The 24896-nt window shown below is 37.9% G+C and overlaps 1 protein-coding gene across 1 annotated transcript in view; it reads right to left on the bottom strand.

Moving 5' to 3' along the window:
- Nucleotides 1–24896, bottom strand: part of INO80 (INO80 complex ATPase subunit) — a 65886-nt gene that overhangs the window by 40289 nt on the left and 701 nt on the right. The window contains exons 2-17 of the mRNA XM_084287573.1: nt 17591–17776; nt 16553–16719; nt 16389–16456; nt 14755–14916; nt 13188–13308; nt 11699–11913; nt 10637–10690; nt 8930–9133; nt 7403–7598; nt 7149–7216; nt 6621–6830; nt 5961–6041; nt 4950–5045; nt 2303–2362; nt 1583–1725; nt 419–503 (exon numbers count right to left, since the gene is read on the bottom strand). Coding sequence (XP_084143699.1) covers nt 419–503; nt 1583–1725; nt 2303–2362; nt 4950–5045; nt 5961–6041; nt 6621–6830; nt 7149–7216; nt 7403–7598; nt 8930–9133; nt 10637–10690; nt 11699–11913; nt 13188–13308; nt 14755–14916; nt 16389–16456; nt 16553–16719; nt 17591–17733 — 2073 coding nt within the window. The 5' untranslated portion in view covers nt 17734–17776. The remainder of the gene's footprint in view (nt 1–418; nt 504–1582; nt 1726–2302; nt 2363–4949; nt 5046–5960; nt 6042–6620; nt 6831–7148; nt 7217–7402; nt 7599–8929; nt 9134–10636; nt 10691–11698; nt 11914–13187; nt 13309–14754; nt 14917–16388; nt 16457–16552; nt 16720–17590; nt 17777–24896) is intronic.

Below are 24896 nucleotides of genomic sequence, written 5' to 3'. Positions count from 1 at the left end.
TCTCTTGCAGCTCTTTCTGAGTGCAAGAGAGTCACTTTAGCAGATCACAAGACATGGCAAACTCTCACCTCTGCCATATTCTCCCCTGCCAGATATATCAACACCATCAGAAAGCAGTGAGAAATATAAGGCAATGATTTCAGCCAACAGAAGAAAAAGCTACTACAATTAAATTGTATCCTGTAATCTAGGCATTACTAACCATCAGCTCTCTTGAGTTTTACTGTTATTTGAATGCCAGGCATGCTTCCAAATTTTCCCCTCCCAAAGTTGATTCAATTTTTTATTTTTTTTTTTTTGCCAGTGGTGAGATACAAACACGATCCCACAACCATACAAATGCTTCTCAACTCTTCAGAGATATTTAGGATATACTCCCATGATAAAGAAAAGTCAGCTCTTGTGAGCTCCTGAATACCTCAGCCATTGTGTTCTGGATTGGGGTCCCAGTCAATAACAATCTATTTCGACACTGGAACTGTAGTAGGATCTTCCAGCGAACACTGATGAATAAAATTGAGAAAAAAAGGAAATAATTAGATTTTTTTTTCTGTTTGTTTTTTAAGAATATGAATGCAAGAAATTTTAAGACAACTGCTTCTAGTAACCTTCCCACATGTTTTTTTGGAGGTCACTGGGTAAAACTACCAAAGCTACCACCCAGTCTTTCAAAAGGCAACTACAGGAGGAAATAGCCTTATACAAAATAGAAAGAAATGTGCATCATTTATTTTATTTAGGTATGTCTTTAACTCACTTTTAATACAAATGCTTGGATACTAATAAAATCACAGTCTTGTCATCAGAATAATTAACTTTCCAAAAGAAACGGTTATTACTAATTCGAATTGTGTATTTTTCACACTTTACAACACTAAGTCCATAGGTGACTGTAGAAGGAGTGCTGAGCTGTACTTTACAATCTTAGGGGGCAATTTCCAAAGAATGCTGAAGAGGTAGACTTCAGTCTGAACAAGTCTGCAAACAAAGCAGTCCTCAACTAACATAAATAGAGATTTGATGTGAATAGTGGCAACTTGGGGAAATGTTAAGAAAAAGCAATGAGAGAAGTAAAGATGCACAAATCTATTACTCGGAAATAAAGAGCAAACTTTCTGGCACAGAGTATCGTGACTAAGATTGGGATTTATTGCAGCTGAAAGTATTCACCAGGTTCTGACCTTCACTAGTGTCTGGAAATGCCACTGAAGAAGGAATCAAAATACCACATTTAATGGAATAAGCTTAAGTAAAACACATTAAAGACTACAGATTGTTCACAAGGCAGAATTATATGAGTAGCCAGGAAAGAAGGTGAACAGTATTTAACACCTTTTTGTTTCATTGTCCTGTACTCTATGCATATTTCTGCTCCATAATTACCTTTTAAAATGTTTTATGTATTTGGAAGAGGAAAATCGAGGATAATTTCACTGTCACCCACCATTGGAGTTACACAAATACTTAAATACTTGAAGTCTCATGTACTTCAATTTTAAATTCTGACAGTTTTTGTAATCTTTATGTTATCTTGATATTCCTTTGAAAGGTTCATAGAGAGGAAAGATTATTTCCAGCTCACCTGGAGCTACTCTTGAGTGCTTGTGCTTCGTCCAGTACCATATATTGCCACTTCACTCGCTGGAAATACTTCACATCCTGTACAACCAGTTGGTAACTGGTAATCACCACGTGGAAAGGAGCATCCTGAGTGTACAACGTCTTCTATAACCACAAAACAAGAAACAAAAGTCCACATAATGTAAATACATTGTGAAGAGTTCACCTGCATATACTGCAATTTCAGATTTCTGTTGCATAATATTTTCTCATTATCATTGCATTTTTCCCCATATGACTTTAAGTAATTACAACAACATTTTTCAACTGGTACATCTGGACTTCAGCCCATTAGTTCCTGAATAATTTCAGATGCTTCTTAACATGTCAGACAAGACCCAGGCACTGAACCCTATAAAATCCTGTTTACCCATGCTAAATCAGGAACAATCTGACCAGCCTGCAGGGATGCTAGGGTTGGACACTGAGTTAGATTATTCAAATAGTATAAAGAGTTCTTGACACTGGAACTGCCTGCTTCATTTGTAGGGACCTATTTTCTTCAACTAACTTCATATGACCTTAAATTGCCCTACACTTTACTGTTCTCCAATACAAGAGAAGCCGATACAGAACTCTATTATCCACACATTGTTTAGCTTAGTAGGTTGTAGTAATAGTTTCTGTTTCACTTTACACAAGTAAAAAAACTGGTCCAAGCATGTGGGCATGCCAGTATTACCTGACTCCAGAACTTCCTGATCACCTTTCTGTCATGGGGATTTCCCCAGTAAGGTAGCACCTATAAGAGTACAAAAATAAACATGTTATTTTCAAATAAAGACATACTTGCTCTAGAATTTTATACTACGCATCCTACAAAATATAAGGACAGGTTTTTTTTTTTCCCCAAAACAACCAAAAGGAAATGTTCTTAACATGAAGGAAAAAAAAATACTTAAAACAAAACAAAATTTAAAGTATCATACTAAGCAAATATATCAAGCAGCTTATGCCTAATATAGAGATATAAAGAGAAGACTCTCAGTTTGAGATAAAAATGCCCAGAAGAATGTTACAACTTCTAATCTGATTTTTCTAAAAATGAAAACTTATATATAGTTTATGGAAGAAAGAGGTCTGCTTCAGTTAACCCTACACAACTAGTAGGCTTGCTCTCCTGTTTAACATTTCCTGTTCTTCTCTAATCACACTGATCCTGTCGGTTTTCTTCTTCAAAACTGTCCCCAGACTCTAAGATCAAAGTTAATAATATTTGGTCTAACGCAAGAAGAATTTGCTCATCAATTTATTACTCAGAATTTTACAGATCCTATTGCTAAGAACAGATTTTTGCAGTGAACTGAAACCAGGCCGAGTCACTAGTTAATCATACTATACTGCCATCTTCTGTCTGATGAAAGGACTACATTCAAGTAAGAGCAAAAGTAGGGAATGGTGGTTTCTGATGCTGCGAAACATCTCCATCCTTCAACAGACAAGCTCTGAATTACTACACACAATGTGCCTTTAAGTGAATATTCTTCCAACGTTTCCAAAATACAGATGATAGTAAAAAAAAAAAATCATCAAATTAATCAACAAGTGATTTGCCTTTTACTTTACATACTCTGCTATGGACCTGAAGAAATGAATTTACTGTGATTTACTTTAAGTATAACTGACTACACACCTGATTACACTGTATGATTAGAAACTGGAACAAAACTGGTTCAAAAAATTGATAAAACTTATGAGCAAATAACAATCACAAGTTCAGAGAACTTTTAAAAACATGAACGGTTCCAGGCATAAGGTAAGCAAAATCATGCAATAAATCCGCAGAACAGCTATACAATAACAGAAACAAAGAAAAACATTTTTCTTATATTAAAAAAGTTCTCTATTTACAAGCATCCTGGCTGCATTTTTTAAATGTTTTCTGTATTTCACTCCCAAAGAGAAAGCATAAACATTGCTCACCTATACTACTTGGAGGAAATGACAGAGAGTAAGTAGGTAGAATGGCCAACTGCTCTAATGTCTTCTACTCCAGGCTTTAAACTGGAGTCCCTACTGTTTTGGGCTATGCAAATACATGGTTAATTAATTTTTATTTTGATTTTTAAAGTCACTCCTCACTAATTAAATATTTTTTTATTTCTTCATCTCTTTCTTTGAAGTCTGAGTGATCCCAATTTATGCCAAAATATAAGCCACTCAAATCATCCATTATTGTACAACATTCTGCACAAATTCTCCTCGGGCAGGTACCTCAAAGTATACACCACCATAACCAACAGTATAGTCTTATAAGTGACCTGTGCAGCAAGCTATTTCATAAGAGGTAAATCCTATAACACTCCAGACGAAGAAATCAAATATTACTTACAGCAATACTTCCAAGTCTTTTCCTCAACCTCATTAAGTAGCCAAGACACTCAAACAATTAGCCTGGGTGTTACTTGTATACTATCTACTTACAATCATAACTACATGGTTTTTATTGTTTTTATATATTATTTGTAAGAATTAAAATTGGATGTGTTACAAAACGTCTTAAGATTGCCATGCCAACAACTCAAGCATTTGAACTGTAATCCTTTCTTTGCAGATATAACTGCAAGCCTTTGTCCATCTTGAAATCTAAAATCTTGTCACTGTTTCAGTAATATATATTCCTTTTAAATCTTCCTTTACAGCACTCAAGCGTTTTCCACTGGGAAATAGGTAAGCAGCTTGTTTTTCAGTAACTGACTGTTCCTTACTTTCTACATTACTGATTTATCACATTCACAGTATAACTGGAGACCTTGACTTATTCCTTTGTTATCTTCTTGATCTTACCCATTTGTGTCCCTCTACTTTATTTTTTCTTGATCGTTAACTCCATTTCTATGGTTCTTCTACTTTTCTTTAATAATAACTGCATTTTCTCTCCTGATCTGCTTACAGAGTTCTGGTTTTGTTTACATACAATCTTTATCTTACTCAGACTGATATAAAGGACTGAAAATACTGCTCTAGACCTAAAGAGAGTACATTAGACTGAAACATTTTTGGGTCTGCTGCCAGGCCCACATACTATAGAACTGAACATCTACTCACTTCAATTCCTCACTGAGACCGTGTCTTCAAGCTGTTGCAAAATGAAAATCTTACAATCCAAGAAATAATATTTTCAAGCCCTAGATAATTTAATGCTCCAGAAAGACAAGATGACGGAAAAATTCAGAATCAGCCCCAATACAGTTTCAAATTTCAAGATGAGGCACCCAGAAGTGGAAAAAAACAAACAAACAAACAAACAACAACAACAAAAAAAAACGGGGGGACAGGGGGGGTTTGCTTTTGAGATAACAAAGAACTTTCTTGCACATGCTTATTACCTTGAATTTAGGAACAAATCTGGCAAACTCCTGGTGCCAGTTGTTAAGAGTAGAGGCAGGTGAAATTATTAAAAAAGGTCCCCAGATGTTCTCTCTCTGCAATAGACACATTAAAAAAAATCACATATTAATTAAAAGCCCTATGCAGGCTTCCAAAAATCACAGAATCACAGAATCACAGAATTTCTAGGTTGGAAGAGACCTCAAGATCATCGAGTCCAACCTCTGACCTAACCTAAATCTCAAGTTGCAGTGCACCAGGAAAACAAGCCTAACTACCTTTTGTCCTTTCCATACATATGAGCTCAAGAGCTTTTGACTCTGCACTCCCTTCCAGTCTCATGGCTGATAGTACCATCAAACTGGTATCAAAAGGAATATAAACAGATACAGATAACGGTCATTTATTTGGTCACAACTTCAGCTACTTCTACTCTCAGTACCATTAGCCTGTATCCCCAATTTAAGGCAAGTGGCTGGATGCCAATCAAGACTTTTTTTTTTTTTTTTTAATTGACCTACATGTAGATTTCTCTGTATTTCTGCATAAAGAAGCAAGCTCCCATTGCTTTTTCTATTTTGTTTGTCTGTCCTGGAACAGAAGAAACAGTATGTTTCCTAAAAAAATAAAATCCAGCAAAGTATGGAAATGCACGCTAATTGCCACGAAGTTCAGAATTCGTGCTTCATTTTTACAAGTCTATGATTTGTAAAGCTCAGTGAACCATTAAGTGTGCAACTTGTTCTGTCATCATGCTTTCACAATCAGTGCATATGAAAAGGTATTACTCTGGGAACAAAGCAAAATTCTCTCTATATATGCACACAGATATATATAGCTACATATACGCACAGCCTTGAAAAGGCACAGCTTTAAAACAAAAGGAAAGGCCATAGCTAAAACGTTTTTTAAGACACTCAAGCTTTATAATCTAGAATTCATTCCAAATGTGAAAAGTATGCATCTTCTGTCAAGTATACTGAACCAGGAAAAAGCTGTAATCCACTTACCTCAGCCAGATGTGCAAGGAGAGCAATACTTTGCACTGTTTTACCCAGACCCATTTCATCCGCCAGGATTCCGTTGATGCCCTGTGAAAGATCCATAAATTAACACCTTACTACTTTTTTTGATCCATGAAAGATTTGAAAAATGCTTCCCACTGAATTTATGATAAGCAGCCCCACTATGACAACTCTAAAACACCCTATCCCCTTTTAGGTCTTCTACTGAGAGATAATTTATCTCAACCACACTTTCACTCATTTCTAGGTCTGATTTTTTTTCCCTCAGCCCATCTGCATTTCGTGATCATATTGTCAACTGGATATATACACAAGGGTAACACGTTGCCTGCAGTTTACAAGCTGCCCAAAGCATGAAATTGTATATAACATGGAGCAGCAGAAGTCTCCTCAGTGTATAACGTAAGTAATAAACATTTGTATAAACGTCCACATGAAGAATCTCAAAATTAATGTCCCATTCAAGGTTGTTACTTCCTAAATAATTCAGGAATACTGTTAAGTGGTTTACATAACATTTTCTTTTCTTCTAAAGACATTACAAATACAGTATGTGGTCTATTTTTAAAAATTGTATTTTTTTTTTAACCAAGTTACATAAATTCTTCTAGAATTTTTAAAAATTTGCAAGAGGTACTAACATACCTGCTCATATAGGTTGGCCAGCCAATTCATGCCTTTCAGTTGGTAACCTTTCAGTTTCCCATTGAAAATTGTAGGCTGTGGAATATCTTCCCCTGCACGGATAGATGGATTTGCTAAACTGTAGCTCTCTCCAAAGCCAGTACCAGACTTGTTAGCAGCCCTTAGAGCAGCTGCCCGACTTTCCTTTGCATCTTCATCAAATGATCTGGTCTAAACAGGAAGAGGAAAATATGCATAAGATGATGAACATATTAACTTAACAATAAATTGTACAGTAAAAGGCTTTATACTTCACATTAAGACATAGGGTACCTCAAAACAAGATGAACCTGCTCCCATACCCCAAACCTTTCTCTCTTGTTTTTCTACCTGTTCAAGAACAAAAAGGGGCAACAGAACCAGGTTTAGATCTGGTACCCGAAATCTAAACTTTTATCTACTTGACTTCGCTGCTATTAAAGATCCTGGTTTTGGGGTCTCTACCAATTACTCTGCTTTCTGTTTTACTTGGATCCAAAAAACACATACCCGGGCCTGATGAATCTGGTAAGCATCCTCAGCATTCTTCAGAGCCTGGGCCTTGTAATAGTTACTATCTGAAAACAACATCTTCATGTTAGAGCTCTGCAGAATTAACCACCCAAATTAAAAAAAAAAAAAATCACATAAATTACAGTGATTACAGGAGAATTTTGCGCTTGAAACGGTAAATTTGTGTAAGAATTCACATAGTACAGTAAATTTCAAGAGTGCAAAAGAAGGATTGTGGATGAATTGCTTACCATAATCTTCCTGGGTGATGTTGACCACTACTCCTCCACCAATATCAATTTGCCTTTGGGTAGAGCTGTCTTCCAGTTTGCGTAGGATTTCTTCCTGTATTCCATCATGTCCAATATCTCGTTTACGACTCATAAAATGGGCATATAATTCAGTTTGTGTGATCAGGAAGTTAAGTTTTCGCTGCTGCCTCTTAGCCTAAAAAAAGAGCATTTCAAAAAAAAAAAAAAAAAAAGATGAAGGGGGTAAAAACAGAACAAAATATAGTTCAAGAAAAAAAAAGTTTTAATCTAATAAAATATCAACAATTAATCTATGTTGTATTATACATCACTTTGATATCAAAATTATATAATATTAGTTGAAAACAGAAACACCACTAACCACAAACACCTATATTAAAATATAAAATTGCTGTAAATTAAATGTTCTTTTAAATTTTAAAGCAATCATGGCAAAGAATACCATAATCTCCTGAAAGAAAGTTTGAAAGTTTTTTTTTTGTTTTGTTTTTTTTTAAGTTTTATGCACACTGGAAAACATTTACAAAACTAAACAGCAGCAGAGGTCTACAGTAGATGAACCAAGAAACTAAAAAAACCCTCAAGACAATCACAGCAGGTAACTCCAGCATTCTGTTTTTTAATAGTACAGAGAACTGTGAAAGAACACGTGAAATGCATACTGCTGAGATATTATCATTGTCCAGGGTTCAGCAAGATGTTGCAGGAACTGTTCATTCTTAGGTTCTAGCTTAAAAATGATACAGTAAAATTTGTCCATTAATTTACACCAGTTAAAACCATCACAAAGTATCTACAAATTTTCAAGAACTGAGAGAAGCACTATACATAAAAACATGATCTAATGGCTTAAGCATTAAACTAACCATAAGGTATTTTGAAGATTCAACCTCAGCTCATCACTGCACATGTAAGGTAACAACTGTAACTCCACCAGAGAGCTTTGGCAAGGAAGTTTTTTTTTCTTAAATTATAACCTTACCACTCTTTAAAAGAGTCCATGAATCAGTCACTTGGCCAACCCAAAAGTGATCACATAAAAATTCTCAACTCTGTATGCCCCAACAGTTCTGCTAACAATTTCTGCAAGTACCATACAGAAGGCACGTACAAATTATGATGTGTTTACAGTAGGGGGGAAAAAAAAAAGTGAATAAAAAGATGGTTTGCCTTCTGGATTCATAATGATGAGCAAAACATCACAAAAGGCTGGCACTTAGTAACACTGAGTTATGTATGTGTCAGTGAGACACATGCTGTTTGTCTAATTCCTTCCTCTATTTCACTCATTTATAAAGAATTTAAGTAGTTCAAAGGCTTCTTACCACTTCTGGCTAATGTCAGAAGAATTATGTAAAGAATTTTAAGATAGCAGAATAGATGGAACACCACTGAAACTGAGTAAATATCTGAATTTGGTGGCCCAGATTTAGAAACTCAAATCATTTAATCACTTCTGTGTCTCCTCAGGAGATTAATTATCAGCAATTTGTGGTTTTGCTGTACCTCTCTCATCTCCTCATCCAGCTTGCGTTGCTCCAGAGCCTCTTTCTCAGCTCTTTTTCGATGTTCTTTTTCTACTTTTTCATACTTTTTCCAGTAGAGAAGCATCTCCTTGGTAAGACGACGTGCCCGTGGCAGAGTTTCCTTACAGTTTTTCTGGGCCTGAAGAGCAGCTCGACGTACCTCCCTCATGCACTGATGGGCAAGCTAGGGAGAAATAAGGTTTGGATACATAAGAAAAATGGGCAGACTTAGAGAAAGACAGCAATACAAAACATCAAATTTAATTACAACTAAGTCTTATCTTTTAAAAGAGAAAAACTACAATACTTTGCTCAGCAGTAATGCTTTTGAAATGGTGTGAGAGAACACGAACTTCCAAAAACTTCCTGAGATGCATACAAACGTGGAGACAGCTGCAGTATGACATGATACTTAAAGGATTGATCTGGTGGATAGGTCCTTGAAAGGAACTCAGGAGACCTGCAACTCTGACTCCTCTATTCCATTTTTCTGTGGTACCCACTCTTTCTCGCTGTTTTAATAAGGCTGCTACAATGGCAATATTGGCAGTACACAATTGCGTTTACACATTAATACATTGAAAAGTGGGGGAGTATCCTACAATTTTCTCACCATCTCATAAAGAAGCATAATACAATGTCATTTTTCATTCTAGTACACATAAATTAATGTCACTGTCATAATGGCCAAAATTGCTGGGTTTGATGTTTGTGACAGTTGTTTCTTTTCACCACTAAAATTTGCACATCAACAATTCCATCACACAGATTTCAAATGATCAAACAAAATGAAAAAGCAGAAAAGAGTACAATTTCAAAACCTTTAAGTCTGCTGCATCACTCACTTGTATAATATGCAATTTGTGATACCTACAAACACAATAATCACAGACTATTTGCTCAGACATCAAAAAGAAATTCAGTCTCTGGAAAGGATGCCCACAGAAGAACCTACCTACAGTGAAGGAGGCCCTGTTTTCTGCATCCCTTGCATAGAAAATGCTCCCTTTCTTAATAATGCATATATGGAATGTAAATTTCCTACATCATCTTACATCTGATGATTCTCAGCCATATACTTGATTACTTTTTAATTAGCCATATAAATCAATCAGGCACTTGAACATAACACTTGAAAAATGCTCAGGAAAGTATTACTAAATGTTCCTACAATAAAGTCTTCTAGGCAGAAACAATGACACTTTTCAGAGAACACTCTGATGAGGAGACAAATTTCTTTGGCAATCATTTAAGCAGATTTTTTTTTCTATTTTTAAACTTATATAGGAGTTGAGATTATGAACACATTTAATACTTCCAAGAGCCCTTTTGATTTAAACAATGTTTAAAACAACAAATTCTAACTCGTGGATGGGCAGTTCAAAAGCCAACAAAGCATACCAAAGTCTTTAGTTTATTGTATCAAAGATAAGTTAATTACAAATTAATAACCTAAATGTTATGAAAACCAAAAATACTTAAGAAATTTATGTGGCTTGTTTCTTCTATTGCTTATTAAACACACCAAAATAACACATCTACAATTGAAAAGCTGTATACATATTACTTATATACAGTTCTTTCTCCTATACTGTCCCGCCAGTATAGTCAGTGCTGTAAGAAACAAAGAGGTTACAGCTTGCTTATTACATTCAATACAAGAGTCACTATAGAGCTGAACACTTACCTTTTTGCTGTTGGTTAGGAAGAGGTTGCGTGCTGAGGCTTTTTGTTTGTATGCCTATAAAAGAACACCAGCCTAAAATTACTTAAAGGGTAATAGCTTTAGAGTATTTTAACATATCACTACCCATTCTTTAGCTGTTACACCTGTCAACCCTTTATTGTATAACTGCATACATGTTCTGTAACTATTTTTCATTTTGATGGAAACACCTTTCATCCTTCACAGTCAAAGGCACATAAATGTACTCCAACTCCTAAAGGAAGCATGTAAAACACCTCCATTTTCAGGAAGATTTCTTATTATTAGTTTTGCAAAATAGGGCTGTCCTACTCCACTGTCATCACTTAAAAGATGTTTCCACTGTTTCCCAAAGATTTTAAGAGTTAATGTAGATCCCATGTTGTTCACATCACCAAAATCAGTCTTTTGAAAATACAAGGTCTGGCACACTGCAGCTATCCTCTGCCTGGTGTACAAGTCCATACAGGATGATACAGCCATCAGTCATACTCAACTTGCTAGAAATTCAAAGTCTGTTAACTGTGTACTCCAAAAAGCAGGCTTTAAGATCCACTGACGACATCTCAACTAGTGATAGAGAACTGAGCTATCACAAATGTGCCTAAAGCTTCTCCTGTAAATGACAAAGTTTTCCCTAGGCTGTTTCTGAAGTAAGTTTCAAAAAATGTGCAAGCTGTAATGATTGAAAGTGCCTCTCCTGAACTTAGCACAAGACAAAGATACTGGTTTGCATTACATAGCTATCCTGCTGATTAGTGGGAGTACTTGCTCAAGTTTGCTGTTCACAGAAAAGGGTTGGATAGCCAAATGAAATTTGGCTAAAGCACTGCATGATCCACTCAGATATCATTGGTGATAAGAAATTAGAACTGCAGTTTGCTTACAGATAACAGCATATCAGCGTGGCCATTGATGACCACCAGAAAATCAGCTCTCGCTTTACTCTGATTTTCCAAGTGTTACCTCTCCACTGAATTAATTTCCTATCTCCTTATCCTTTCTCGTTATCATCACTAATGCAGTGCCACTAGCCAAGCTCACCTTTGGCAACTCCTTTTTAACAATGCTAAGCCAAACTTTCCGCCGACGAGCATTAAGTTGTTCAATAGTCAAATGCTTTTTCTTGGACCCAGGTGGTGGTGTATCATGAGAAAACTTGGCAAAAACTTTGGTCTGGTGATGGTGGCGTCGTGGTGACTCCTCTGAAGAGAGATCTTCATCCCGTCTCCTCTTTTTCTTTACTTTTTTCAACTTGCCTGCATTAAAATAATGATCATGAAAATCTTTTTCCTCTTTTTTTGGGACCTTCCACATTTAGTCAGACATTTGTCCTAAATAAGCTATCCTAGCTGATTTTTGCATGGAACCAACAAAAAGCCAAACTTATCCCTGCTTGCCAATTCTAGTACCATCCACTTAATTCCTTGTTTTGAAACTAACTCCTATAGCATGTTTCCCTGCATAGAAACATACCCTAGGAGCTGGTATAGTGCTTCTCGTTCTGTGGTAAAAATTTATTTAAGACACTTAAAGGTAACACATCTAAAGGTAACAAAATCAGCATTTGGTAGGGTAAGTTTCAAACCAAACTTGTCATTAGTTGAAAGAGACTGGCACGTTATCTTTTACTGCAGATACAGCTTTCAGAGGGAACTACCAGACAGTATTATCAGATATTAAAAATGCTCTTTCAGAGCATGCAAAACCATGGATAATACAAGATTAGAGCAGAAGAAGAAAAATCAACATTAAAGGAACTTGCAGATAGACAGGAAGGAAGAAGGCGAGTCCAAAATAATCTCCTTAAAACAAACAAACAACAAAAAAAAAACAGCTCAAACTAAAGTACTTGCACTAGAGAGAATCTACGTTACACTGACAGTTCACAGCCTTTTCTTCCTTCCTCCTTACAGATCAACAGATGCAGCCAGCACAAACAAGAAAGGAAACTGTCCTTCCCACCATACATGCATCTGAGAAACTCCAGCTGAGAGGTTACAGAAGTAGTTCTATTTTAACTCATTTTGGACATCAATTCTGAGTTCCCTCTAATTTCCCCAAACAATCTCACTTCCTATTATTTCCATGTCACTAGAATTACTCATTCATGAATAACTGCATCGGGTACTGCATAGCTTATATTTTTTTCAAGAAATTATCACGTTTTCAAAAAAAATGAACAAATGGACATTGATACATAACAATATTTATGAATTTTGAAACTCTGCCAAGCACCATTGGGAACCATGAAGTATTTATTACATGACAATTTCATTCTAGATCCAGAGGTCCACAAAGAAGATCTAAAACCATGAACTTTCAATTTATACTACTCTTTTTTACCCTAACTCTAGAGGCCAGAAGATAAAGCTCAGTATTTTCTGATGATTTCTCCTTGATACAACTGTCTATTAGCTTTCCATCTAAAACTGAAAAGTTTTGAGCATTTATGTTTATTCAAAACAAATAATACAGGAAAGGAGTTTAAATCACAGCAACCATTTAAAAAACACAAGGTTAGTGACTTTACCTTTTAATTTTTTCTCCTCTTTAAACTTCTTTTTCTTGGGCCCTAGCAGGTGGCGCTGCTGCTCATAGTAAGGGTCATGTGTAGACAGCAATCCTGCACTGTAGTACTGATATTGCTGCAACTGAAGTGGATGTAAATGAGCACACTCATGGAAACCAGATATAGCAGATAACAGAGATAGGAGATAAACAAGTTCACATTTTGATTGTAAATAAGAGATCAGTAAACATGCATCTCCATATTTAGCGTTGTTATCAAGGATTGAGGTGTCCAAAGTGAACCCACTTTGGGTACAGAGGTAGCTCCAATGTTCTACGTAGGCAACCAAACCCACCCAGTTAAATAAGAAGGGAAGAATGGGCAGTGAAGCTTACACTTGCAAAACATACTGCTCTATACAGGTGCTGCCCAGCAAGGCAGCACATTATGGGCAGCGGCCCAATCAAGGACTTCCTCTTTGTTTTGCTTGCATTCCCAAATCACATACACATCCTACTTGATCATGCCAAAGGATAACAAAGAATGGGTTTAGATAAAAGGCGTTTAAAAGATTTCCACAGTATATTCAAAGCAATATTTAACTGAAATATTAAGAATTATATAGAAGTTACATATAAACATGAAAATTATGACCTATCTGAAAACTGGATGTATAAATGTTTGTGTAGTTACATAGTATTTCAAGAGAAGCCAACACAATCTGGGTTTAAAAGTTAATGAGAAAGCAAAGGAAAGAAGTGGACACAAGCAAAGACTTGGGTGGGAAAACTATTTCTCCACTCCTCTGGAGAAATTTCAAAGCAATGACAAATTTTTGTTTCATACACATCTTGTGATAGCAGAGTAGGATGACTTCTTTCATCTGAGACCCACTTTCTGGCATAATTCAAAACAGCAATTATTTTTTTTTTGCCAAAGCTCTTACAATTCAAAAAAAATACATTATTAGAATCAAAATAGTCAAAACTTGGCACAACATTGAAAAACACAGAAATGGAGCAGGATGGTATGTTCTTATAGGGAAGAGGAAAAAAAAAACCATAAGAAGAAAATCTAAAATAGAAAGTAAAGACAAAAAATTAAGTAAAGTAAAACCCAAAAGAATTACACAAAACAGTAAGGAACTCTCTTTCAGGAAGGTAAACATCACGTTATTACTTGCTGCCTCGATGATGATGCAAATATACTGCTTTATGCTTAATTTTAGACTTGAAACCCACGGCATCTCAGTTTTGGTATGTATTATCCAAATCTAGCACTCTACATTTGCTCTAATGAACACAACAGAGTGTTGCAGAAGCTTTATGTACACATGTCCCTATACAATCGATGTAAGTTATCAAGAGGTTCTCAGCATAAGGGATCAACAGCTTTTCAATCTGTACATAATTAATTAAATAACCCTTGTCTGAAACTGATATTAGATTGTTCTAGTTTATCAAACACTAGGGTATTTTCTAGTCCACAAAATGTTACCATTTTTCAGAAAAAGGTAAAAGCAATTAAAATAATGCAACCGAAAGAGAGAATAAAAATCAAGGAAAATACAAAAGTTCTGGATATTTACCTCTTTGTCTTTGCTATATTTACTTTGATGTAGTTTCTTATATTTGTGTAATCGCAGCATATTGTGAAGCTCCTCCCTTGAAAGAGAAAACTCTTCTTCATCCTCTCCATCCTCATCACTTGGTGAATCTGTGTCACTGGAGTCATCGCTCAGAAGGATACTCTAAAAAGAATAAATGGAGACTAATTTAACAATCACAAGTCCCTGTACTGAATTGTTTATTTATGCAGAATGCTCTTAAGCCTTTATCTAATAAAGAGCTGGCAGACGTGGCCCAGCCACAATACTCAGCCTTTACAAAGTGTCTTAGATCTGAAATGCCTCCAATGGACAATCATTTTCTGACATACAATACTGTTTAGTAGCTAATCAAATGCAGGTTTTCTGATTTTCAGGGAGGTAGTTTTCTGAAAGTTTAATGAAAATTAAGATATTTCAAAACTCAGTGCAGATGCTCCTGATCGTGGAAGATTCTTTCCAGTAGTGAGAAAAATCAGCATATAAGCAGGGGTATTTTATGCTGCATGGTTATAGGTGCTTTGCTACCGCATGTGTAAAGCCTGTCCTGCTACATGTATTCCTGCTATTCTACCACGTGCACCAGGTTTGGCTCTCAACTGACCTCTAGGCAAGCTGTTTTTGCTAACTAGAGAAGGCTGCAGTACAATGAAAAGGCAAAGATGGCATAATGCCACCTTTCTACTCTCTCTTTCCTTTCTCATCTGGACCTTGTACTGAGTACGTCTTAGGAAACAAACTTTCAGCTCAGTCCCAAATGTCCATTTAATGTACTTCGTAATAGCTCACTGTAACTTGTATAGTGCACTACAATTACTTCATGCTACTGAATGTATATTCTCTGAAATTTAACTTAAATGCTGCTGCTACCAAAACTGAAACGTCTACTGTCCATTTCATTACCTGATGGAAATGAAAGCCTTAAATCTACAGAGACTATAATTCTATTTTGTTCTACTCAAGATCTTAACAGTACTTATTATCAACCATCACATTTTCTTCTTTCCCCATGTTTCTCAGATGAGAAGTCTCTGTAGAATGTCTTCTTTTTTCTTTTTTTTAAACTTTGGTCAGTGTTTTTTTTAATGTAGAAAGGAAAAAAAAACACATTCGTTTCTTCTTAGCAAGGGACATTAGTCTAACTCCAGGTACTTAAAAAGATAGTGCAGCAAACAGACCAATATAGTACAAGAGTAAAGAAATCCTTTGAAGGCCTCTTTTCAGCAAGATATCAAATATTAATACACTTCTGTATCACCTTAGGCTTATTCTTCAACATGATATTTTGCATCAATTAAAACTGCGTCTGATCATTTAGGGCAGCTCTTAAACACATCTGTCTAGCTTTCTAAGCTCTTGATAGCACATGTAAAGTAAAATTAAATGGACTACTGAGATGAGAACAAATAAACTTACTGTATTTGCCAATTTCATGTGAGGTAATGCTCTGACCTGCACTCAACTTTTTTTCTGCTATCTACTTTCTTACATGTTTGGATCTCCATAATCTATACTAAATGACAAGACAGAATCCCTCATTTACCACTGTCAACAAGGGATTAACTGGGACCCTCCTCATATTTCCTAACAGCTGCATTTCTTTGCAATATTCTTACCTTCAGCCACTTTCTGCTTTTCTTCAGCTTAGAAAAGTTATACAAGCTCCCTTTTTCAGACTTTGGTTCTGTTTAGAGAAAAAAAGATAACAAATTTCCTAAGAAATAATGCTTTTTCCAGCTTAAAACAAAGTAAGCAGAGATTCAATTTAGTGGATGACTACCTGGCTGCAATACTCCATTCAGGGAATGTGTGTTCAGCATCCCAGAATTTCCTACTCCAGAAGATTCCCCAAGCAAAGAGTTTGGAGGCTCTTCTTTAACTTGCATCAGGGAATCCCCAGCTTGAGGCAGCAAAGGATTGTCATCCAATCCATCCTCACTTTCATCACTGCAAGAAGAAACATAATATGGTGACAACGAAGGGAAAATGTACAAAATAGGAGGCACATACACAACTTTCCTTGCATGCAGCCATTTGCTTGGAAGCCTGTGAACTGAGTCAGCCTCAGCTTTAAGTCCACACGTTAGAAATAGGACTGTTAATAATCTCCTTCTCAGCAGCAGTTAATGATCAGACCAGTCTGGCTACGCTATCAACCCACACCCCCAGTCTCTAACTAGATTATTTAATTTGAAAAGCATGAACTAACCGAGAAGCTAAGTGTTGAGTCAAACCAAAGCACAACACTGTCATTCTCAGCACTCCCTTACATGTGAAAGATATAAGGCATTTTTTTCCCCTCTGTTCCTCGTGTGGATCTTATTACATGCCTGTAATACACCTGTTATCTATTACTCACACACTTTACAGTTCGGTAAGCCTGCAGTTCCAAAACACTGATGAAATTAAATGTAAGTTGTTTTGGGACAGAAGTGTACCTCTGATGACTCACTTCTCAGTGGTACAACCTACTGTCGTATAAATGCTGCATCCGAGAACACAGTCTGCATTTTGCTTAAGGCTACATGCCAGTTCCCTGAAAAATCAACTTAATGCTTGCTCATCCTATTTTTTGCTGGCAAAGAAAGTTTTGGCCACTCAACTACGAAAGAGCTTTAAAACATCTTGCCAAGTTGAACCTGGGCTGACAATATGCTGATTATCAATGTGAAGTAAAAAGTATAGTGCAAAATCTTTACAGGGAATGAGTTTATAATGAGCAAATCACTAATAAAACTCCTACTGCAGTGTTGCCTGGGAACAATATTATGAAAATGCTTGTCTGTCCTTGGTAATCCTAATGAGAAGGTTTTGGTACCTGGATATACTCCTGTTAAAGATGGCAGACGTCTGTCGTAAAAACTGATCCAATTGCAGAGCTTTCTCCAGATATTGCAGATAGAGGGGTTTTGCCAGCTCTGAGCAGCTGCCATCCTCCCTGGCACCCAGCTCCGAGGCCATAGAACAAACTTCTCCTCATGCACAGATGCCTCGGAACACACAGCTGTCAAGAGGGAACAACAATCATCATCATCACCACCACCTCCAGCAAGGAAGAACTAGGTGAGTAGGCAAACACATGCTACACCAAATGCCAATACTTAACACGTACCCAAAGAAGTGTGGGGCAAAAGGCCGAGGTTGCAGTTAATAGGTATGTTCACCAAACAAGCAGAAACTCAGACTAAACTCTCCACCACAAAATTATGAGTTTATGGATGCTATTTGATAAGAATGAGCACCGCACTGACCTAGCATGATAATTCAGATGCCTTAGCAAATGAGGACATAGAAATGGAAGGTAAAATGAATCCAGTCTTTGAACATCTAAAGCAAACTTTCTTCACTGTTAAATATATTTAACTCTTACAAAAAGGCAGCCGTGTATCATGAAAGTCAAATGAGTGCAATTAAATTATTTAGTTGAATTATATATGTATATAAAGCTGTTTTCCTCCAGAAAGAAAATACTAAAAATACTTTTCTTATGTGTTGTTTGTTTTTTTTTTAAATCGTTCAGTTCACAGCTGCAGTCTACAGAATACTTGTAAGACCTTTCCCTTACTTAGAGGCAACACTAGCCTTACAGCCCTCAGAATACAACTGCTACCTGTTGCGCAAGCTACAATGCTTGACCAGAAAACCTGCCCCTCTGAACTGTTATCTTCATTAAAGAAAAAGGAATACATAGTTAGCAATGTATTACAACCCTTTTCCATTTACAAATTTAGACTCTACTCCAGCTTTGTTTTTTCAACTAATAAAAATAGCCTTCCTGACTTTTTTTCATTTGTTCCCAGGACTTTGGATTCTCAGATTCCCCCACCCCCCCCAAAAAAAAAAATACCCCACAGTATTTGCATTGTATGTACTTTAAAACCAAAGCTATCATTTTATTGTTCTGTCAACTGCGGTTTTACTTTTGTTTATTGCACAAGATGTCATATCAATCATTACAGTAATATTCAATCAACTGGAATTGTAGTTTTCTTTGATTAGGAAAGATGTCCTGAGTGATACAGTAACAGCAAGATAATTTTAACTGATCTCCAAACTCAGAGTTGTAACTGCAAATGAAAATGCTGTCAATGCCATAAATATGGTATTTACTAACAAATAAGTGCCTTTAACCAAAGCTTCTGCACATGTTGGATGACAAAAATATAAATAGCTTTTGAAAGACTTGGATTAAATGTTCTTCTAAGATTCTTCTGGTTTATATTAGTTCTTAAAGATGCTACAAATCTGAAGTAAACTTCACATTATTTTACTGCACAGGATTTCGTATCTGTTCAATTATTGAACTGTTACTGACTGAATTTTTTTAAGCTTATCCAAGTGAAAACATGAATTGAGCATCTGCTCTCCAAATTGTTCTCTCCATGTACACAGTCCAAAAATCAGCATCTAAAATTTTCCAAGTCCGTTAACCCCCCCAAAAACAATATACAAAGCAGACTCAAAACTTCCAATATTACAAAAGAACTGCAATTACCACCTTGAGACTATTAGCAGTGGTTGAACAAGAGCAAATCTTATTATTTCTTAATAAACACCCAGCCATGATTTAATGTCTTTACTCACACAGAATAAACAGCAGCATGCCAGGAGCTGTTAGACAGGATAACAGCCCTCAGTTAAAAATGACTTCTAGACTCAGGCTATCTAGGTTCAATTTTCTATATGCTAGATCTTCTTACACCTGACAGAAATAGAATAGATGACCTCTGTCACGAAATATGTTTCAAGCAGAGGTTAACAGAAGGAAGAAAGGACCCAAAAGCCTTCCATAAAAAAAAAAAAAGGATTAAGATTTGTGTTTTCCAAGAAACTATCACCTATGTGTGTCACATTTTTTAACAACTGTCTGAAAATAAAACCAACCCAACCACCCACAAACAAGCACTACCTTACATCAAAGACTGTCTTCTAAGAGACAGGGTATAGTCATGAAGAAAATAAAGAGGTTAGAAAATGAGAGGAAACGTGAAATTTGTGCTTCTGGTGGAAGAAATCATTGTGGGAGGGGACAGAAAAGGACATCAAAAAGGAAGACTTTTCTTTCCCATTAGTAACACTGATTTGTATCATATGAGCAGATCAACAAAAAATTATATATAGTAAGGAGCAAGATTCAACGCTTAGTATCATACCAGAAAAAAACACGGTGATCCCTTTACAGATATGTTTTGAAAAGGAGCAATAAAACAAGAACTAGCATGAGTTATGTTAATGCTGTATTATCCCAGTTTCCCAACCAACACACCACGCACAACCACTGTTTAATGGTTTTGCTCTGAAGCACAGAGCATCCGGCACCTCTCGGCTCTTTGCAGAAGAGCCCTTTCCCCAAATTCAGCATCTGGTAGCACTGCAGGAAAGCAACCTGCCTCCTCTGCCTAGAAGAGGGCAATAAGTACCCATGACTTCAAATGGATTCATCACTTCTGAGGACAACGACAGACTGAACACGCTTTTTTTCACCCCAATGAGACTTAACCTAAAAAAACTGTAAGAGCTTAACAGCAAAATGAAGGGAAAATAATGGGAGAGATTTGAGGTGAAACCCTTAACTGCCAGACAGCAGGCGGGTTGGAAGCATGGCAAACGCAAACATTTACCTGATCTAAAAGGAGCAGCTGGATGCTCCTCCAGCTTCCCGGGAACCCCTGGCCCAGAGCTGCCACCAGGCCGCATCCCCAACCCGCCACAGGGCTCGTGGGGCTCCGGAGATGGCCCAGCCGAACACAGCTTCCTTATCTGCATGGCACTAAGGGCCCCAAAAAAAGGGGATGCCATCAAATGTGTTCACTAACCAGAAAATTCTGAGATTTCCTCAGGAGTGGCTCACTCCTACTGTATGGGCTTCGTAGGCAAACGTGAAAGCGAGTGGTAACATCCCGTCTGTAGCGACCGCAGTCATTCCTTCCCTATCCTAACAAGCTAAACTCCCCTGTTGTGTGCTAGAGACATGCCAAGTACCTGTCTTGTCTGCACTTTTTCCAGATACCTGTGTTCTGAAACGTTATTTCCCAGTCCTGGAAGCCTTATGTTTCCATTCTCCAAGTCCTCCTCGTGCTGACAGTGTAAAAGGGCTCTTCGTTTCACCCCAGAGGACAAGCTTTTGCTTGTCTTCCTATTTTCCTTGTCCCGAGAGGCTCCTGTACACACAAAGTTAATTACTCTTCTCTTCAGAACAGTTACTGGTTGGTATCCTGCCTACTGAATAATCAAATAATCACAGGCAAGCCTAACAATATTCTTAAATATATTAAAAATGCCCAAAACAAGTTCAGTGTTATAGAGGCATCTTAAATACAGGATGGTTCGGGCTTTCATTTATTTATACACTAACAGCCACTCAGGGCTTCTCTGCTGATCAAAGTAATAACCTGGGAAGCTAACAGATCCATCTTTATTCTCTGTTCTTTTTGTTCCCATTCTAGGTTTTAAGAAACAAAGATTTCCAAAGGCAAAACCTGCTTGTATACCGATGCGAGAGAAGGGGGGAACAACCAAATGGGATGCACCCAACAGCCCTACCCACTGCAGTAGGGAACAGAGGTCAGGAAACTGCACCGACACTGTTTCAGTGGATTTGTATGGTGAGTACATGCTTTCCTTGCCATCTTGGAAACAAAGCTACCCTTTTGCTTCCTCAGTTTAAGGAAATTTTTCATTACTGGTGGCAACATTTAGGTAAATACTGTGTTACAGGTGGTAAAATGACTGGATGCTGCAGGGCAATCCTTCTGCCATCACACCTTTCTTACCCATGTACTCCCACTTGATAAGAAGTTTCTGTATCAAATTCAGTAGTTATTTGCTTTCTCTCTTCTCCCTTCATCTCCCCCTGAGCAGTAACAGCCTAGAAAATGCGCACTTGGAACCGAATAGCTGCTGCGCTGGCTGGCTCGCACTTTGAATCCTTCAGCGTTCTTACCTAATCAGAAGTTCACACTGAAACTATTTAATTGCATCACGTGGCCCTTTGAATTATTAAAGGCACAAGTCAAACGCCACCACAAGGTTCTGAGTTCAGCTACCAAATCCATAAAAATAACCTTCAAAATGATATGTTTTTTCAAAGAGCTAAGTTCACTTTTAAGACACCCTCCTTGTCCTTCTTTAAATCGCGTTGCTCAATTCCATGTTAATGCAGGTGTGGGGTTTATTCATTTACTTTGCTTTTCAGGTCTGTCCATCACAATGTCTAGTCAGTAAGCAAACAACCAGCACTGGAGAAGAACCCTTCAAGGACACCATCAGAAAGCAGAATTATGCTTTATAACAAGGTTTCTAATTTTTATACCCATCAATGTGCACAAACGAAGGAGCAAAACTACTGTTTTCATGAAGCAGCCTAGCTTTGAAGGTAGACTCTCCCAGCTTAAATAAATACCTACTGGCCATTTCTGAATGAAGCCCAGCAGGTTTTTGCTACCAGTACCAGTTTAAAACCCCGTCAGGGGCACGCTGCAGGTCAGAAGTTCTGCCTGCCCAGCAGCTGGGAAGGATTTTTGCTTTGGATGGGTTCTCCAGAGTCGCCTTCTCCTCAGTCACTGGCATCTCTACATCTCAGGTAAGGCCCAGATTACTTTTTTTTTTTTTTTTATGCCTAATGCCAGCATCAAACATTATAGCAAATACTGACAGTAATTGCACTCCTGAGGGCACATGCACAAACACAAGCTACCGTGCAGGTACAAGGCAGAGCACAGCAGCTAATCCACAGTGCCTGTTCTTAGCCTCTGACTAAGTCTAAGATGCAAGGCAAATCAGCAAGGTAAAACTAATCCAAAGAGTCTCAGTTGTCACACACTACACATATGTGTATGAACTGTTACCAGCTGGCAGGAGAGCACACTTACATACTCAAATATTTCAGCCCACAAAAGCAGTTTCTCACCTCTCCTCCCTCTAACTAGTGCAAGCACACGGGCAACACGATTAAACGGACAAAAAGCTGAAATCCCAGCTTACCCAAGGAAATTATGTCTCTCTCAAATCCCTGTTTACATCATTCAAAGTTTTATCCATAGACCAGGATGAAGAAGTAAAGCCAAGGGAGCAAGAAAATAACCTTCTATGCTTTTTTTTTGTACTCTCACAACTTTAGCAATCCTCTATTTTTTCTTGTGTGGTCTTCTCGTGTTTTGCATTTTGGCACCAACTCACCAAGACTTTCCAAACTGAAATGAACATCTAAAATCCTGTTTTTTTTTTTCCTTGAAGAAATTTACGAATCAATCAGGCAAACTCTCATCAAAATAGCAGAATACTGTAAGGACATCTTAGTAACATCTCCAAAACAACTCCTGACAAACATGTAAATCTACACAAATAAATCAAGATTTACATGGAAAATGTACATGAGTACAGTACTATCAGTTTGGTATATTTTTGTCAATTTCTTTACATGCATGTAATCTCTAATACAGGCAATTGCGGTGGCATAAAACAGCCTGAAGAGGTATTTTGCTTGGAAGAGAATTAAAACATTGAGAGGGAAAAGACGAGCATTTTATTTGCTTTGATAAGCGTACAGTTACACTGACAACTGTTCTCTATGGTACACTACATGCCAGATCTTAAAGTAAAACATAATCCCTGTCTAGTCTTTTTATGGCAGTAAGTTTCTTAAGTATAACTTTGATACACAAGAGATTATTGCTTTTCAAAAACCAGAGAAGGATATTTATATGAATTTAAAGTCCTCGGTCTCCACTAAATTCAAGCTGAATGAATAAACAACAAGCACATGCAACTGAAGACACGTTTGCACCTTTTTGGTTTGAAATGGATAAGAAGTCATTTTTAATTGCTTTTCTGAGTAATTAAATTAGTTAAACCTAGATACTGTTCTATTTACGGTACTTTGCTGATTTGCTTTTGTGGCAAGGTTTTATATTGCTTTCCAAGGAATGAGACAGCACTTCATTGATCTCCGCTCCACTTTTTAATTGCTTTTAAACACAGAGAAGAGCCACTGGGATACAAGCCCTGCATTTTCTAATTGCAGAAATAATGGTCACAGACTATTAAAAAAGAAAAAAATGCTGTACAGCTCTGCAAAAACCTTACTGGAAGCGCACACGTAAGCAAACCACAGAACACCTTGAGCGATACCAAGCGCAGAAGCTGGCATGTCACGGCTCTGCTTCCACGTTTAAACTAGCAGGAAACCAACCAAAAGCAAGCAAGACATCAAACTACGTCGTAGTAGTCGCTCAGGGAGATTACGTCTTGCCCCAGGAGGGCAGCCTCCAGCGCTTAGAGACCTCTGATGGCGCTTCCAGACCCTGCACTATGCAAGCACACGCCTGTTACCCTCGTACTCTGACATTGCTTCACCCCTGGCTGTGTACACAGAGCAGGAGCTGCAGACGGACGGTTTGGTTTTTGCTCCCTCCGTCCCAGCCCACGGAAGGGGAACTATACCCAAGCAAGCTCTGAGAGGACCATTTTCTTCCTGCCATCTAAAATAACCCCTAGCATGTAATTTAGCTCGTCAGGCAGCGTGCTTGCCGCAGAATTTACAGCTTGTTACGCTATCCCCAAGCGGAGCACAACTTGCTCGTTCAGACAGCCAAGAAACGTGAGGCAGGGTTTGAAGCAACTTTAATCAAGTACGAGCCAGAGATGCCCAGAAGGAAAGGCTCCTAACCCCTGGGGAAGGGCTGGGGGTGCAGGCAGGCCTCCTGGGGCTCCCTCGGCAATGGGGGGGATCAGTGGCAGTCGGGGGGGGATCAGGCGCTACGCTGCCGTTTAGGCGTGAGAGCGGTGACAGTGCAAAGGCGATTATTTTATTTTATCACGTTTTGGGGAGCTGCGAGCGTTATGAGGTGCGCCGCACAGCTCCACGCGACAGATTCATCTGAGAATAAAGTGAAGCTGTAGAAACGGACGTTAATATCACTATAAAAACGGGCTAGAGTTTAATTATTTCGCGAGCACGTGGCGGGGGTGCCTGAAGGGGCCAACGGGCCGGGGCCGGGAGGGGCCGGGCGGGCAGGGGCCGTGCAGCGCCCCCGGGCCCATCACCCGCAGCGCCTCCCTGCCCCCGGTGCCCGCACCCGCCGCCTCCTTCCTCCTCTTCCTCCTCCTCCTCCTCCCCCCACCCC

This window comes from Netta rufina, assembly GCF_964035555.1.
Source record: "Netta rufina genome assembly, chromosome: 5".
NCBI lineage: Eukaryota > Metazoa > Chordata > Aves > Anseriformes > Anatidae > Netta > Netta rufina.
Note: the sequence above shows the minus strand (reverse complement) of the source record. Positions and strands in the feature narration are given on the sequence as shown.